Source organism: Elephas maximus, chromosome 1 (genome assembly GCF_024166365.1).
Source record: "Elephas maximus indicus isolate mEleMax1 chromosome 1, mEleMax1 primary haplotype, whole genome shotgun sequence".
Classification (NCBI taxonomy): Eukaryota; Metazoa; Chordata; class Mammalia; order Proboscidea; family Elephantidae; genus Elephas; species Elephas maximus.
Genome location: NC_064819.1, coordinates 102,111,741 through 102,129,404, shown reverse-complemented (window position 1 = coordinate 102,129,404; position 17,664 = coordinate 102,111,741). Strand labels below are relative to the sequence as shown.

The 17,664-nt window shown below is 41.5% G+C and overlaps 1 protein-coding gene across 5 annotated transcripts in view; it reads left to right on the top strand.

Moving 5' to 3' along the window:
• The window catches only part of BTBD9 (BTB domain containing 9), a 454,871-nt gene that overhangs the window by 326,982 nt on the left and 110,225 nt on the right, over positions 1–17,664 (top strand). For all 5 annotated transcript variants that reach the window (XM_049891262.1, XM_049891280.1, XM_049891268.1 and 2 more), the window contains exon 8: positions 1,982–2,171. In XM_049891262.1, the coding sequence (XP_049747219.1) occupies positions 1,982–2,171 (190 nt within the window). The remainder of the gene's footprint in view (positions 1–1,981; positions 2,172–17,664) is intronic.

Sequence of the window (17,664 nt, the reverse complement as noted above, 5' to 3'; positions counted from 1 at the left end):
CTGTCTTCCAAAGTATGGAATATTTCCCCTTTTCCGTGACAAAAAAGAACTATGACTTGCCCTCTAAATATAGTCCTTCATGTCTGTCTTTTTCCAAAGTCATTGAGAGCTTCTCTCTGAGCCTCTTCTCTGCTAGGAGATTGTCCTTACAGATTATTTCACCAGTATTTTTGTGGGTCGCTTTGTAGTTAAGCTTAGAGTCAAGGGATTCATGACCAAAAAGCCATTCCTTCCTCCCTCTCTCCCTTCCTTCCTTCTTCCTTTCTACCCTCCTTCTCTTCCTTCCTCCCTCATTTTTCCCTCCCTCCTTCCCTCCTTGTTCTTCCCTCCTTCCCTTTCTTCCTTATGTATGGATAGCTTTCCTCATTTTCAGAATGCCAGACAATTAGTGAAGGTATATGAGATCAGAGCTCAAGTCTAGGCGTGCCCAACTTTGGAAAATAAATGCATTGTTTAGAAGACACATATACATACAATTATTTACTCCACATGAGGTCTTCTGTTTTTACTTACTTTCATTATAAGGTTAGAAGTGTTTTGGTAGGAGGAGTAGTATTGCTCACCCTCTCCCTTTTCAGAGAGTACTGAAAAGTAGAGCACGTTTATATATCTAGTAAGAGTTTTTTTTCCCCAATCCATTTTTAGATTATGTAAAGTAGGTTACAAATTTTGAATGTAAATAGCTAGGGTTAATTTTAGAATTGGTTAAATAACTTAAATGTTAGAAGAAAACCCCAGTGCTAATATATGAACAGAAAGGTCCTGGGAGACTTAAAAGGCCTTCACCTTTTATCCTTCTCTTCTTGGTGTTTAGAGAATCTGCATCATTTTTGGACAGTCATCATTTTCTGAGAGTCCTTGACTTTTATAAATGAACAGGTTGATATGAACTTAAAGAGAGACTCAATCAAAACAGAGCTGGTATTTCAAAATCTAGCAGTTCGTGAACAAAGGAAAGTGCATAAGTGTTAGAATGCATAAGTATTAAAAAGTAGAAAAGGAATCATGGCTGAAGGCAACTGTATATTCTGAAAAGGGATTGGTACCATGTCCTAAGTTGCATCCCTGTTTTATGAATTCTAAAATCCTGTTTATATATGTCATATGTCTTCAAACAAATTTTCAGAAGAGTAAATACAATAAATCTGTACAGTTTAGAGAATACTAGTAAAATAAATGCCTTTGTACCCATCATTAGCTTAAGAAGCAGAACAAGCCCGGTACTTTTGAAGCCCCCAGGGACCTCTCTAAGATTTCCTCTTCTCTTTCCAAAGACATAACTATTCTCAATTTTGTGTAAATAATTGCCCAGATTTCCTTTCTAAGTTTTACATATGTGTGTATATCCCTAAACAAAGCATATTATTAGTTCTGCCTTTTTTAAAACTTTGTGTAAATAAACTCATACTCTGTGTTCTTCTGTACCTTGCTTTTTTCACTCAACATTTGGTTTTGAGATTCAGCCATTTGAATATAGTTGTAGTTAAGTCATCTCAATTGCTGTGTAGTTTCCCGTTGTAGTTATATCGCTCAATGTATTTACCCATTCTACACTTTTGTGGGTATCATATTTCTCTGTAATAAAATGCTTTAGGATTAATTGCTGCTTGTGAGTTCGTTTGTTCCAACCTTAAGTTTTAAGTTTAAAAAAAAAAAAAAAACTATTTGGCATCAAAATTGTGTTTATCTCTTAAAGTAATCAAGATATTTTCATTTCCCTTTTATCGTTGATTTGGGACAGTAATTTTGTTCTGAGCACATTATCAGGATATATTTGGCTTCTCTTAGGGAAACCCTGGTGGCGTAGTGGTTAAGTGCTATGGCTGCTAACCAAAGGGTCAACAGTTCAAATCCACCAGGCGCTCCTTGGAAACTCTATGGGGCAGTTCTACTCTGTCCTAGAGGGTCGCTATGAGTCGGAATCGACTCAACGGCACTGGGTTTGGTATCCTAATGCCAAATTTTGTGTTTGGATTCTTAGTTCCCATGGAGAATGTTGCAACAATTGCTGATTGTGCCAGCGTGATTGAAGGTGTCAGTCGGAGCAGAAATGCCTTGCTGAATGGAGACACCAAAAATTACGACTGGGATTCTGGCTACACGTGTCATCAGCTGGGAAGCGGTGCGATTGTGGTTCAGCTGGCACAGCCGTACATGATCGGGTCAATACGGTAAGAATATGGCTTTTCATTCATTACTTTTAGAATGGAAAACACACGTGCAAATTGCTTTTGATGATCCCAGTAACTTCAGTGAAGAAACTACTGTCCTTTGCTCTAAATATCCTTAGGGAAGAAAAGCAAGAGGCAAAGAGTTTTATATAGGGTGCTTGCTTAGATCTTCTGAGGAGGGAGATGCACCAAAATTGGATCTGTGGAGGGATTAAATTAGCGGCCCCTCCCTGGATGTTGCTGACTTCCTCTCAAGTCTCAATTTGGACTAGTTAGGGGCTTATAGGAAAATGTCAAGAGAGGTTATATGGAATGAAAAATCATGTTTCAACTTTAACAAATGACTTTCTGTGTGAACCAAACAGATCTGAATATGAGACCTGCTTCTAAAGGATCTTAGTGACCTTTGTGGCTAAGTTTTTGTTTGGTTTTGTTTTAAGAAGGGGACTTTAACCCAGTATTGCTTGACTTAAAGGATTATGTAATTTTTAAATGTGAAAATCTGAGTCTTAAGTAGGCCTATTCCTTTCTTCCTTCTCCTTTTCTTCCTCCCTTTCCCTTTTTTTCTTCTTTTTCCTTTCTTTCTGGTTTTAAGAAGGCCTCTGAAGCACTAATGTAAGAAACCGATCTCCACCTGCCTGGTGTAGAAGTGTTGGCAGGAGATGGCTGTCTGTGCTGCATCACACTCTGCCACATCTGCTTTGTTGCTTCCTAAACAGTCAGTATATATACAGAAAGAACCAGCACAAAAAATAAGGTAGTAGGATTGTAATAGGAAAAGGTTTATTGATGTTTAGGCTAATAACCACAGAGGTTAATGCTGCTTGCCAGTTCCCTGGGGCACCCTGAGGAGTTGATGCTGGATTTCTTAAAGAATTCAGACTGTGAAATTCTTCATTTAAATTGTCAGCCCCTTTTCCTAAAGGACCGCATAACAGGCTGAGTACCACAGGCAAATCAGAGATAGAGAAGCCTGGAGTTCATACTGCAGCCCAGGCAGCTCACTTTTTGCTTAGGAAGGGGATGAGACAAGCCAAAATGAGTCTGGGTAACCTACCAGTGCAAATATACTTCCGTCACATAGCCAGCAACAACCCCCCTTCCTTTTTCTCAGTTGCAGCCTTAACTAAAGTACTCATAAGCCATCTATTTAATAAGCCATTCTAGAATTATCATAAATGGTGTCAAGTTTATCTGTATATTTCCTACTACAATCTATCCCATGTCACTTTAAAAATCTGTTGTCCTTCTCGTCTTCTTGCACTCCTTATAGTCTCCACAATTTCTTGAAGATTACCAATCGCGTCTCTGAGATTACATCTGCAATTTCTTTCAGCAGGCTTGGGGTGTAACTCATCTGAGCCAGGAGACTTGAAATGATTTAAATTGAGTAGATACTCTCTTGCCTTCATTTCACCTATTTGGGGCTTCAATTTTCTCTTTATTATGTTTGTTCTGCCGTTCCTAATTTGAAGACCAATCTTCTTGCCAATGAAGATGGAAGCAAACTGGCAGCTCAGTGGCTCTGCCCACTCTCTTTTAATGTTCTGTGTATACTGTCTGCTTACTTGTCACCCCACACCCCCTCCCCACCAGTACACAACAGTGTTCCATGGGCATCTCAAAGCAAGATGTGTGAAATGGAATTCCATTGTTTTCCCCCTCCCCTGCCCAAGTCGCGTCATGTCGTGACTCCCCATCTCATTCAGTGACACCACCATCTCTCTTCTGAGCCAGAAACATGGGAATCTCTCAAAATTCCTTCATCTGCCTCCTTAACCAGTCAGCCATGAAGCTCTTTTAGTACCACCTGCTAAGTATCTCACAATTCTACCCCCATCGCCATTACCATGGTTGCACCTTTGCGGTTTCTCTTGTCTGATTTTCAGACTTCAGCCTGGCCCTTCCTTCCCCAACTGCAGCCTTCCCCACACTGTTACTCCCCTTCCTAAGAGGATTCCTGGCTACTGTTTGCCTTTAGGAGAAAGTTTGGCCATTTAAGAACAATCTGACAAGTCTATACAGCCTTGCCTCCTGCTTGTCCACCCACTCCCCCACACATACTTTGTCCCAGCCTGTCCAGCTCCTTCGAGTTCTGCACATGTGCCATACTCTCTCTTACCTCCATGCTATCAAATCTTGGAACATGCTGTTTTCGTTGCTTGTGTCTCTCAGTACCTGCTCATTACTCTGTTTTCACCTGGCTTTTATTTCCCCTTCAATACTTGGGAATTCTTCTCCGACCTTTCATCATCTCCTGAACTGCTTGAGACAACCCTTTTCAGTGGTCTGGTGGCGTAGTGTTTAAGAGCTACGGCTGATAACCAAAAGGTCACCAGTTCAAATCCACCAGGTGTTCCTTGGAAACCCTGTGGGGCAGTTTTCCTCTGTCCTGTAGGGTCGCTATAAGTTGGAATCTACTCAACAGCAACGGATTTTTTTTTTTTTTACTATTTGGTATTTAATTCCTATCAGAACATTCGTCACTCTTGTGTTATAATTGTTTACTTGCTGCCTCCTCCCAGCCTTCCCTGATATATAAACCTGTGATGACTCAGGATAAGCCTCCCTTGGCAAATTGAATGTACAGATGAAGTAGTCTGTCAAAATAGTAGGGAAAATTGTAGCAGATATAGTAGGAGACCTAGAATATTAGATCCAACAAGGACCTCTTGAGGTCATTGCCAAGGTGACGTCAGAGAGAGAGACAAGCTCTTCATGTGGCAAGGCCACCTTGGCCTTTAGCTCTACCCGAAGAATCTGAGATGTTGAATTTGACTCCAGGAAAAGGTGACCCTGGGGCTTAAGGCAGGAGAGAACACAGCCCATTTGGTTTTCTTTAAATGTAGAATACAAATGGCTCCCCCAAACAGCTTTTCTTTTCCTGACTCAGGGAAGATGATGAGCATGAACGTAACCAAAGGCAGAGATGTATATCTGAGCACAGTATGACACGTCCAACTTCCTTACGGCCAGCTATTGTTTTTGCAGTAAGAAAATCCATGCTAGTGAAGCCCTGTATAACTGGCCGAGTGTCCAGAGAAACACGTCTCTGTGAATCTAACATTATGTTGTCAGGAACTGCATTTGCCTCTTCTGTGACATGATCAAGAGGAAGGGAGAGAGATTTCTTAACCACCAATGACCACGGGCGATGCTGGGTATTTTGGCAGGCTGTGGTTAGCTGATGTGCCCAGATAGATGTTTATTGGTAGGGAACGAAATCAGTGGCACCTCTTCATGGAGATGAGTAATTGACCAATGACAGGTTGGTTAGCCAGTGACATTTGACCTGAAGCTTCTATTGCTTGTGATGACTGACTTGCTTTCCTAGTCACTGTATCCAAGAAGCACAGTGATTCTCAATCAACACCTAGAGGGAGAGCATTACAAAGATGAGTGACTAACCCTTTCCCATCTAGGAGGGAAGAGGGAGAAATTCTGGAAACTCTTCCTGCACCCTCTTGGAGGTGGGGCCTTATCGGGTCATACACTGGTTTAAAATTCAAGTTTCTTTGTAATTAGTGACTACAGAGACAAAGGTTTCAAACACAAATTGATTCATCTTGGTCGCTGCATTCGTTACTCCTGAAAGAGGACATAATTTTTTTGTGAATAAAGGTTCCTTTTGTTTGTCTGTTTTGTTTTCATCCACAGAAACCATTTTCTTCCCTTCCAGAGCATTTACCCTGTAGCTGGGTAGGCAAGCAGAACCTTCTTTCTTAACAGAAAATGCCTGGTTCTGACCACAGTCAGCAGGAGCCTAACCCCTCTAGTGTCTCAGGTACCAGTGCCCTTGAGGTATCCTGCAGAGGCTGGCCCTGAAAATGATTTCTGACCGTTTCTTCCCCACCGCCTGTTTTCTTTCATTCACTCAACAGATACTTACTGAGCCTCTGACTCAGTGCCAGGCACTGTCCTAGACACTGTGGGGATACAGCAATGAATAAGCAAAACAAAAACTGGTGCTCTTATGGAATTGAGATTCTGGTTGGGGAGAGATAAACAGTAACCAAATAATATTTGTAATATGTCAGATATTTAGAAATGCTACGGAGAAAAACAAATCAAGGGGGAAGGCCTGGAGAGGAGAATCAGTGCTGTTTTAGACTGAGTGGTCAAGGGAGGCTTCACTGAGAAGGGAGACATTTGAGCAGAGGCCTGAGGATTGGAAGAGCAAGCCATCTGGCGACCTGGGGATGAGCATCACAGGCAGAGTGCCAAGGCCCTGAGGTGGGGAAGTGCCAGGCAGGTTACAGGAGCAGCAAGGAGGCCAGTGTAGCTGGAGCAGTGTGAGGGAGGGCAAGTAAGAGGCCAGGTAAGAGAGGCAACTCTGAAAGGTGACAGACCTGAGACATTTGTTGTTGTCTCTGTATTCACTCACCTTCTCCCCAGATCATCCCACCTGCTATCCCAATGTTTCATTAGCACCATTAGAACATTTTCTTTGCCTAGGATTGGGGGGGGGGGGGGGGGGTGGGGGTGGGGGTGGAGAGGCCTTTAGAAGCCACTTTTTCTCTGCTCCTGACCCACAGTGATCCAACCAGCTCCTCGAACCTGGAAAAGAAAACAGCAGGAGGTGCCCCAGTCCTTGCAGTTTAATAGGGAGCTGTCTCTCCATCTTTTGCATTGCTTTCTTTTTCCCAGGAGCCTGAGCAGGCAGCATGACTGGGAAATAAGGAGTTTATCCTCCTTGTTGCTAGGTTTACAGGCACAGCCAAAGTTATTTGCAAGAAAAAGAGAAATTACCTGGAATGTGCCTTAAAAGTGGGTAATTGAGTAGTAATTGTATCATTCTCATGCCATTTTAAAAACATTAAAACTTAAATAACAAGAAATCTTCTGAGGCCTGACCACATAAAAAGACCAGGGTAGAGTCATAATAACTAACCAAATCTACCTAATGTCTGAGTTTATAGTCCCTCTGTCGCCTTAGTTTAAGACTTATTATCCTTCTACTTGCTAATCACAATATTCCTGAAAGTGTTTTCAGGTTAGTATCGAAACCAAATATGTTGTGCATTAGGTATGCCTACCACCCAGTCTTTTCCAGATAATAAGTAACAGCACTTTGTTGAAACCCTAATTATAAGATAAAACCCAGTGCCCTCGAGTTTATTCTGACTCATATCGACCCTATAGGACAGAGTAGAACTGCCCCATAGAGCTTCTGGGGTTTCCAATTATAAGATAGTCAATTAAATTAACTATTTTTACATTAGCTTGAAAATGATGGTTTTGTTATTGATATGCACAGTACTGTAAGTAAAATACCCATTATACTTTAACCAACAATCCTAATTGTAAGTAAGTGGGCTGTCCAAAGATGAAACAGTACGAATATGATGCAGCTAGATAAACCCACAGCCTCTCTGGGTGTTAGGAGGATTAAGGAGTTAATGACACAAAAATATTTTGAGCTCCTCTATTGGAAATTGTTAAATGAATATAATATGTAAGGGCAAAGTGGGTCTACCCCAAAATACATTCTTGATGTGTATTCATGATCTTTTTAGTCTGTGGGGATGACGCTTTTTATATTTTGCAGTAGGAAAAAAAAAAAAAAAGCATTTTTATCAGTTATAAATGTTAATCTGGCAGAGAATGTCTGGACCACAGATCAGTTTATGTCTTGCAGTTATTAAATATAGGTCAAAAGAAGCAATTGCAAGCTTATCCTTTAAAAAAAAAAAACTAGATATACCACTATAGTCCTTATTCACTGCCATATTTTTCATACTCTGTGAGCTATCAAGCCCATGGCGGGTTTAGCTGCCCTTTCACTATTGTGAGGCTACAACCAACTCCAGATTATCTATTCAGTTTGTAGATTAACAAGATCCTTTTTTGACTGCTATTTTTCCTTCTTCCTGCTGCTTACCACCCTGCCAAACTATTGCTCATCTACTTCCCTCCCAAAGGATAGGCACAGAAAGAAAAAGAGAGGCATCACAAACCATTTTTCCTGTTTAATAACTCTAAATGATGAGTTAGTCTGGAAGGGTGGGGAGAGGAATTGAAGCTCATGACTCAAATGCTGTTTTGTAATTATTCGAGTATTTTCTACACCTGTGCTGCCCTCACTCTCCAGTAGGGCTACAGATAATCTCAAATCCAAAGTAATGGATTTATAGTATTGAGAAGGAGTTGGGTCTTTGCAGCAGTTTCCAGCTGCCTAGAATGGAACTCTGCTCTGTGAGTACTCAATAAACACTCATTGACTGAACTGACAACATGGTATGTTAGTGCACCTAAGTGAGCTCTATCTATCAGCTAAATTGGACATCATATTTGTTCAGTGTGTTTGATAGAAGCGTATGTGAGGAAACTGTTAAAGATCTGGCATCTCCAGCAAATGACTGAGATTAAGCTCTGGAGTTAGGCGCTTGACGTTAACACAGGTAAGGACGCTTGCCTCACATGTTCCATGCCGCTTCCATTTCATTCTGTCTGAGTGCTACAGAGGCAAGCAGCACATCTATTTACGTTAGGAAAGCCTTCTTTGCAACCTAGAGAGCTAGTTGTTGTTAGGTATTACTGAGTCAGTTCTGACTCACAGCAACCTTATGTACCACAGAACGGAACACTGCCTGGTCCTGCTCCATCCTCACAATCATTGCTGTCTGAGCCCATTGTTGCAGCCACTGCAACAAAAGCAAAGCTAGATGTTTCCTTTTTATAGCCTAAGGAATACAACAAACATCTGAATATATGACTCCTCTGGCTTGGGTTAAGATTGCCTATAGTTCTACTGGAAATTGGAAAGACATTTTGCAAAATTTGCCTCGTATCAGTCATGCTGAGCATTGTCTGTCACAGCCCTGAACCAAGGAATTCTTCCTTGTCTTACTGATCCATGATTTATTTACTAAGTGTTGTTTCTTTCTGAGCCTACCTACGTGGCACTGAAGTCTTATCACCCTCAGACCTCGGAGCTCTGGTTCCCAGAAAAATCGTAAAATAAAAAATCCTATCTGTGGTTTCCAGTTGCCTCTGGAGTCTGAGCTGTGTGAACGCTTAAAAGGGGACCAGAAATCCTAGTGCCTGGAAACAGCGGAGTTCGGGGCATGGTAAATATGCCTCAGCCAATTTCATCCTAGAGGTATTTCACGACCAGAAAGTATTGCTATGGCAACTAAGGTGTGTGTTAAAAATACAGGAGGGGTGTCGGATTTCAGATGTTCTTTGGAAAAGCAGGAAAGGTTAACTGCCAAAAAAATGTATTTGTGTGTTTGTGTATGTAATTTACCTCCCATGTGAGCCATTTACCCCTCTTGAGTGATTGTGAAACTTGCAACTAGTCACTATAAAATAAAGCTAGATACATGAAGAGAAAAATCTTGTAGTTTTCAAAGATTAACCCATCAAGAAGACATTTTCACAGAGGGTATCAGCCTCATTTGACCCAGTATTGATACCCAAAGGTATGTTTAGTAATTATCCAGAATTGTTATTTAAGACTCCTCTAAAACCAATGTTCACTTTACCAACAGTGATTTAAACAGTAATTTTAGAAGTCAGGCTGACTGACCTTGGAAGATCAGATGAAGTGAAAGCATTGGCTGCTCCTCTGGTTTTGACTTCGGCAGCTGTTTTATACACTGCCGCCCCCGGGATAGGCCATAGAGGGTCACAGCTGTTCTCAGGAGGCCTAACACAGAAGCATAGCACTCTAACAAATTAACTCAGATTTCTACAAATTTAATTTGTCAAATTGCCCTAATATGTCTTATGAGTATTAAATGAATAAAGCTATTCTGAAAACTGATGAAGGGCCAGCCACAATCATTTAAGGCTAATCCCTGAATTAATCCAAAGCAGTAATCTACTTTGGAAAATCTTCAGATTTCCCAGTTACCCTTAAATCAGAGACTTCTTTCTCCAGGAGCCCAATATTATCACTGATATCAGACAGATGCTTTTGGTGAACCTTGGTAGCAGTTGACATCAGTGTATCTCTCTCTCTCTCTAAGATTATCCCTTTGTAAACTAGCAACCACAGAGGCACTTGACCAAAACATTCTTGCATATCTAGTTAAGAACAAGCAGAAGCCGTGAAATGAAGAAAAACTCTTCTAGTCCCTCCTTGCCTCCTCTTCCGTCCACCTCCATTTCTGAGCCCTCCCGCGCGGGAGAGTGATCATAATGATAGGCCGTTCGGTGCCCCTCAAGGACTTCTTTCAGCAACTTTGCCGGACGCTGAGGGGCTCAGCTCTAGCTGAGGAGTCATTTTTTTCCTGCTGTGTTGCTTCTTTCAACGCTGTATCAGATTCAGGATAAGGAATATTGTTTACAGAGATAAATGCGGAGTGTGCTTTTACTTCTTGGATTTCCTTTCCTTGCTGCCCCTAAGGATACTATTTCTTCCTTTTACCCTGTGATGCCTGAAACCACATCCCTCAGTGATTATGACATTACCAGCCTCACCACATCATTCTTTTACTGTAACTGAACACCAGTCAAGACTGTTTAGATTTTCTGTATAGTTTATTGTTTTAGAAATGGCTGATCGTCCTTTTAGTTGCCATGTCTTACGGTAGCTCAGAAACTTTAGCTGCTCTCATTATCTTCATTTACAAGATGAAGGAAAAAAAACAAAGTATAATTTGAGTTTTCTTTTTCTCTACCATGAACATGGCAGTGGGACCAGTGCTTAAACTCCAGCTCCAAATAATCCAAGTTGCTGCATGAGCCTACAGAGCCCCCTATGGGCTTAAGAAGAAAATGAGAGAAGGCGTGCCACCTTCCATTTCTATCCACCATGGTTTCCTAAGGGCATACATTGTGGAAACCTTTGTTAAAGGCTGCTACTAAGACTTAATGACACAACTTTAATTTTTCTTACTAGCACTCATTTGTCCAAAAGAAGTTTTCCCAGGTTGCATTTGGCTGCAAATAACAGAAAACCTGATTAAGAAAGACTTAAAAAATGTTTTTTGTTTGTTTGTTTCATTTGTTTGTTTTGGTCTCAGGTAACAAAAGGTCCACAGGTGGGTAGCTGCTGGTATTGATTGTGCAATTCATTGAGCTCTGCAATTTTCTTGGTCTTTTTCACGTGTATTTGTGCCTCAGAGAAACAAGACAGCTGCTCCAGCTGTAAGTACCATATCTGTAATTTTAGGCAGGAGGAAGGGAGAAGAGCAGAGGGGTAAAGGGTGAAGAGCCCTGCCAGCTAAGTCTGTCTCTTTTTATTAGGAAAAGCTGTAGCTTTACTTGATGCCCTACCCAGCAGACCTCCACTTATAATAATTAGGCAAAAAAAATATGTCATTCAGTCACCCGAAGCAAGGTTAGCTAAAAATTGAGGGTTGTGGCAAGGGGTTGGGTTATCCATCCAACGGTGTCTGCCATAGAACCCTACCACTTGTTTGACATTTCAGATCTGCTTTGAAACTTTTACAAATCTCCATATTTCATACGTGTTCCTTTTGTTTTTAAAAGATCGCTTAAGTCCACAGCTTCTGGATGTGTCTAAAACAGTACTGTAGTGATTGTATTTCATATTATTCTCAGCTTCAAAATGTTCTCTAAATAAAAAGCCTATGTTTGCTTTTTGAGCGATTCTAACCCAAAACGAGAGCCATTACTGATTATATATGTTTGATTTCTTATACATGAAATTTACTTCTTAGAAAAATCTATGAGTTTCTGTTACAAACTGTTACATAGCATTTAATCTACGGGTCGTCTGTAACTAGTCTCTTGTGCTTTATCAAGACAGTGATAATTGATGTGCCTAATAAAATTCAGGAGGCAGGGCAAGATCTCAAGTACCTTCTGATTGATCAAAGGGGGAATAAATTTTATTTGGTGTGGTTTTGCTATAGTTAAGTGTACTTTATCATATCTGAACGCTTTTAAAATTGGCAGTCCGTATGAACCACCTATTAACTAGGATTATTTGATTAACCAAAGCATCTCATTACCTAACCAAGTTATAGAGAGTTCACTATCCTTCTGTAGGAATAAAATCCCAGTTTCAGAAACTTCCGTGCATATCCACGTTGTCATATAGTGGCAGGTTAATTATAGGAAACCCTACTAGAAATAACCTTCTCAGTCTTTAAGATCTGCGGTGAAAGCATTCTTGTCCATTGGTAGTGAAATGACACATAAAAAGACCTCTGACTTTCAAAGGGGATATTTGCCAATGACATTCTCATATCACCTCCAGCCTTTTCCTCATCTAAGTTCTTGGATAATGTGATGGTTTATTTTCTTGGATTATAACGAGCATTTCTGGCAGGAGCTTTTGGAACATTTGAAATGAGAAGTCTAGTCAGTTGAAGGGTAATTAGAGCAATGTCATGATTTTAAATACCCTCTGCTTTTCCTTACATTGTTTCTTTGTGCCTTCCCCTATACCCGTTTTCACTCCTCCACAAAATGGTGGCCATGGTCAAGGCATTTATTTCCTCTCCAGAGGAGATGTTGCTCAGATTGTTCAGTTCACAGGACTGAGAGTGTAATTGCCTCTGTGTCTCTTGTCTCCCTTCGGGCCTCAGTGGTGTGGGCCAGGACCACTACTGCTCAGGAGGAGGCCCTGCCGGCCTTCTCCTCTCTTTATTCCTACCTCTCCCCCAAATCTTCTCACCCCTTTCCTCCCTTTTGTCCTCACAACAAAGTAGTAAGTAGACTCATCCTTTTCTCTCTTTGGATACTCTTACTTTTTTATCTTTTAGGGTAGCCGGGCTAAGATTAGTGCCTCAGAACAGGGCCAGCTCAGTGCTACTCCCTAGTGGACAATGCACCCTCCCAAATTCACTGTTTCCCTGGCACTGGAATATTTATTGGATTAATTTTCCCTTAAACTGTAGTGGTAAGTCTTTGGTGAATACCATCTTGGGTCTTAAAAGCCTGTGAGTGGCCATCTAAGATACTCCACTGGTGTCATCTCTTCAGGAGCAAGAGAGAATGAAGAAAACTAAAGATACAAGGGAAAGATTAATCCAGAGGACTAATGGACCACATCTACCACAGCCTCCACCAAATTGAGTCCAGTATAGCTAGTTTATGCCCATCTACTCTGACAGGGATCACAATAGAGGGTCCCAGGCAGAGCTGGAGAAAAATATAGAACACAATTCTAACTCACAAAAAAAGACCAGATTTATTGGCCTGACAGAGACTGGAGATACCCCAAGAGTATGGCTCCCCTTTTAGCTCAGTAATGAAGCCACTCCGAGGCTCACCCTTCATCCAAAGATTAGACAGGCCCATAATGTAAAATGAGACTCAAGTTGCACACCAGCCCAGGGGCAAGGACTAGAAGGCAGGAGGGAACAGGAAAGCTGGTAATAGGGAACCCAGGGTCAAGAAGGGAAAGTGTAGACATGTTGTGGGGTTGTTAACAAATGTCATAAAACAATATGTATACTAACTGTTTAATGAGAAGCTAGTTTGCTCTGTAAACTTTGATCTAAAGTACAATAAAAAAGAAAAAAAATTGTAGTGGTAAGAACTAAGAATAAGTTGTGGGTGTTGGAGAAGGGACAACAGGCCTCCTGGCTTGCTTTGATCTGAAGCTATTCAGACATAGCCAACTTGAGAAGACGGAGCGTTCCATGTGCTATAGCACTGTATGTTAAGATTTAGGGGCAAAAATTCTACTAGTAATAAAATGTCTCATTGTTCCTCACTTGCCAGAATTTTTCTTGGCATATGCTTATCTCAGGAACCTTGTGGTAAGAAGGGGTGGTTGTGATCTCTGGTGCTAGATCTTGTTCCTGAGTCCCTTAGGTATATACCATCTGATAACAACATCCAGTATCCCTGGTGTCTAATACCCAAAAACCAAACTCATTGCTGTCACATCAATTCCGACTCATAGTGACCCTATAGGACAGAGTAGAACTGCTACATCTTTCTCCCATGGAGCAGCTGATGGGTTCGAACTGCCAACCTTTGAGTTAGCAGTCAAGCTTTTAACCACTGTGCTACCAAGGTTCATTTCTAATACAAGCCTTGTCAGTTCTTCTCTTGTTATTTAAACCTTCTGAATTCATTTCTTCCCTGAGGTTAAAAAAATAATAAAGCGCATGTACTCAAGGACTGGCTTTATTAGGAAGTTCACAGTCACCCTGTTAGAAACAGATAAAGCTTTAGCTGTAGAGAATTTTTTTGAGAATTGGTGTAACCAAATAAATAGTATTTAGTTGATACACCCTTCTTGGTGGAGTAGGAAAGTGCTTTGTCATGATTGTGTTCACATAGTAAGATTTTAGTTGTACATGTTAGACTTGGAGACAAGTAGAGAATTCACAGAGATTGTTGTTAGGTGCCTTTGAGTCAGTTCCAACTCATAGTGACCCTGTGTACAGCAGAACGAAATACTGCTTGATCCTGTGCCATCCTCACAATCATTGTTATGCTTGAGCCCACTTTTGCAGCCACTCTGTCAGTCCATCTCGTTGAGGGTCTTCTTTTTCAATGATGCTCTGCTTTAGCAAGCATGGTGTCCTTCTCCAGGCACTGGTTACTCCTAATAACATGTCTAAGTATGTGAGATGAAGTCTCACCATCCTTGCTTCTAAGGAACATTCTGGCTGTACTTTTTCCAAGACAGATTTGTTTATTCTTATTGCAGTTCTCGGTATATTCAGTATTCTTCGCCAACACCATAATTCACCAAAGGCATCAATCCTTCTTCCGTCTTCCTTATTCATTGTCCAGCTTTTGCATGCATATGAGGCGGTTGAAAACACTATAGCTTTGGTCAGGTGCATCTTAGTCTTCAAGGTGAAATCTTTGCTTTTTAACACCTCAAAGAGATCTTTTGCAGCAGATTTGCCCAATGCAATGCATCTTTTGATTTCTTGACTGCTGCTTCTGTGGGTGTTAGTTGTGAATCCAAGTAAAATGAAATCCTTGACACCTTCAATATTTTTTTCCATTTACCATGATGTTGCTTATGGTTCAGTTGTGAGGATTTTTGTCTTCTTTATGTTCAGGTGTAATCCAAACTGAAGGCTGTAGTCCTTGATCTTCATCAGTAAGTGCTTCAAGTCCTCTTCACTTTTAGCAAGCAAGGTTGTGTCATCCACGTATCGCAGGTTGTTAATCTTCCTCCAATCTGATGCTCCATTCTACTTCATATAGTCCAGCATACAGATTGAAGAAGTATGGTAAAAGGATACAACCCTAATGCACACCTTTCTGGACTTTAAACCATGCAGTATCCCCTTGTTTTGTTCAAACGACTGCCTCTTGAGCAGTCCTCATGAGCGCAATTGAATGTTCTGGAATTCCCATCCTTTGCAGTGTTACCCATAATTTGTTATGATCCACACAGTCGAATGCTTTTGCATAGTAGAACACAGGTAAACATCTTTCTGTTATTCTCACAGAGATTAGTTGGAACTGTTTGGGAGGAAAATATTAAACAGAGTCATCCATTTAAAATTGGGTTCATTAAAGATTCCAACTGAGTAGTTCTGTTAAAACCCCAAGACTGTAAGATTTTTATTGTTCTGTGGTCATAGACTGGCCTGGCCAGCTATCTTGTAAAATGCTTTTTATAATCCCAATAGACAGAGCTGGAGAGACGGCAAGGGGATAGATCCATACAAATCCATTTTCTGTTGATGACTTAAAAAAGCAACTCAACACTGTTTGACTTAATTGGTGTGGTTTTGTCTGTGGTGTCATCTTTCTCTGTAACTGATGCATTATTATTTTACTACTGTCATATTAGCTGCCTTATCAATGACTATATGTATCTTAGTGGCGTCAGGAGCCCTCTAACTTCAGGGGGAGGGATGAGAATAACCATCATCAGCACAAAGCTGACGCCTAGGAGGTGGAGGTCAGACATACCTCCACCCTCCCAACCTTTTTACCAGTTCTGACACCAGCCGTCCTCCCCACGGCACTTTCTACTTCCCTGCTGGATTTGACAGTTCGTTGCAGTGGCCACACAGAACTCACAGACCATACTCACAGTTATGGGGTTTATTAGGGAAGTAACAGATGAACAACTCAGGATCAGGATCAACTTGGAAGTAACAGAATACAGTTCATCAATCAGGAGAGTCTCAAGCCAGAACAGCTCTCAGCTCCTTGGCCATGCCCACGGGCAGGCAGTGCTTCTCAGCCCTGCTAGCTGATGACCGTTCTTTTGGCCCTTCTCTTGGCTGTGCCACAGGCCAGGCCTCTGTCAGCCTGGCCTCTGCCCTGCTTGGGTAAGTGTTATAGCTCTTCATCTCTATCAACAAGTACCTGGAGGCTCCGCATTCTGCCAGCAAGCCTCCTGCTTGAAGCCACTCAGCTCTGTTGCTCCATGTGCAGGCAAGCCCACCTCAGCCGCCTTCAGTTGGTCTCTTGGTTCCCACCATCTTGCGATGCTACAGCTCTTGCCACTGCTGTGCTGTCTTGTGCCATTTCTAGTGTTATAGCTCTCTGTCCCCTGGGTCTAGGAAGGAGGTTCTCAGCACAGGGCTCCTGGGTCCAAAAGATGTGCCCCACTCCTGGCTCTTCTTCTTGATGGTAGTGCAGTCCCCCTCAACCTCTGTGGAATTGGCTCTTTTGTTAGCCTATTTTTCCCACCAAGACTCCAAACTGACGAATTTCCACAGTAGCCACAGTCACCTGTTTTGCCTAGTAATTGGCCAATTCCCATAAGGGTTTTATGTACCATATTTGCATTATTTGATCCATATGCTGAGCAAATAATCCAAGAAACTAGACTATATGAAGAAGAATGTGGCATCAGGATTGGAGGAAGACTCATTAACAACCTGCAGATCATTAACATCTGTTATGCAGATGACACAACCTTGCTTGCTGGAAGTGAAGAGGACTCAAAGCACTTACTGGTGAAGATCAAGGACCACAGCCTTCAGTGTAGATTACACCTCAAAAATCCTCACAACTGGACCGGTGAGCAGCATCATGATAAATGGAGAAATTATCGAAGCTGTCAAGGATTTCATTTTACTTGGATCCATGATCAGTGCCGAAGAAAGCAGCAGTCAGGAAATCAAATGACATATTGCATTGGGTGAATCTGCTGCAAAAGACCTCTTTAAAGTGTTAAAAAGCAAAGATGTCGCCTTGAGGACTAAGGGACACCTGACCCAAGCCACAGTATTTTCAGTCCCCTCATATGCATGCGAAAGCTGGACAATGAATAAGAAAGACCGAAGAAGAATTGATGCCTTTGAATTGTAGTGCTGGTGAAAAATATTGACTATACCATGGACTGCCAAAAGAATGAACAAATCCGTCTTGGAAGAAATAGAGCCAGAATGCTTCGTAGAAGCAAGGATGGAGAGACTTCGTCTCACATGCTTTGGACATGTTATCAGGAGGAACCAGTGCCTGGAAAAGGGCATAATGCTTGGGAAAGTAGAGGTTCGGCAAAAAAAAAAAAAAAAAGACCTTCAAAGAGATGGATTGACACAGTGTCTGCAGCAATGAGCTAAAACATAACAACGATTATAAAAATGACGCAGGATCGGGCAGTCTCATTCTGTTTTACGTAGGGTCACTATGA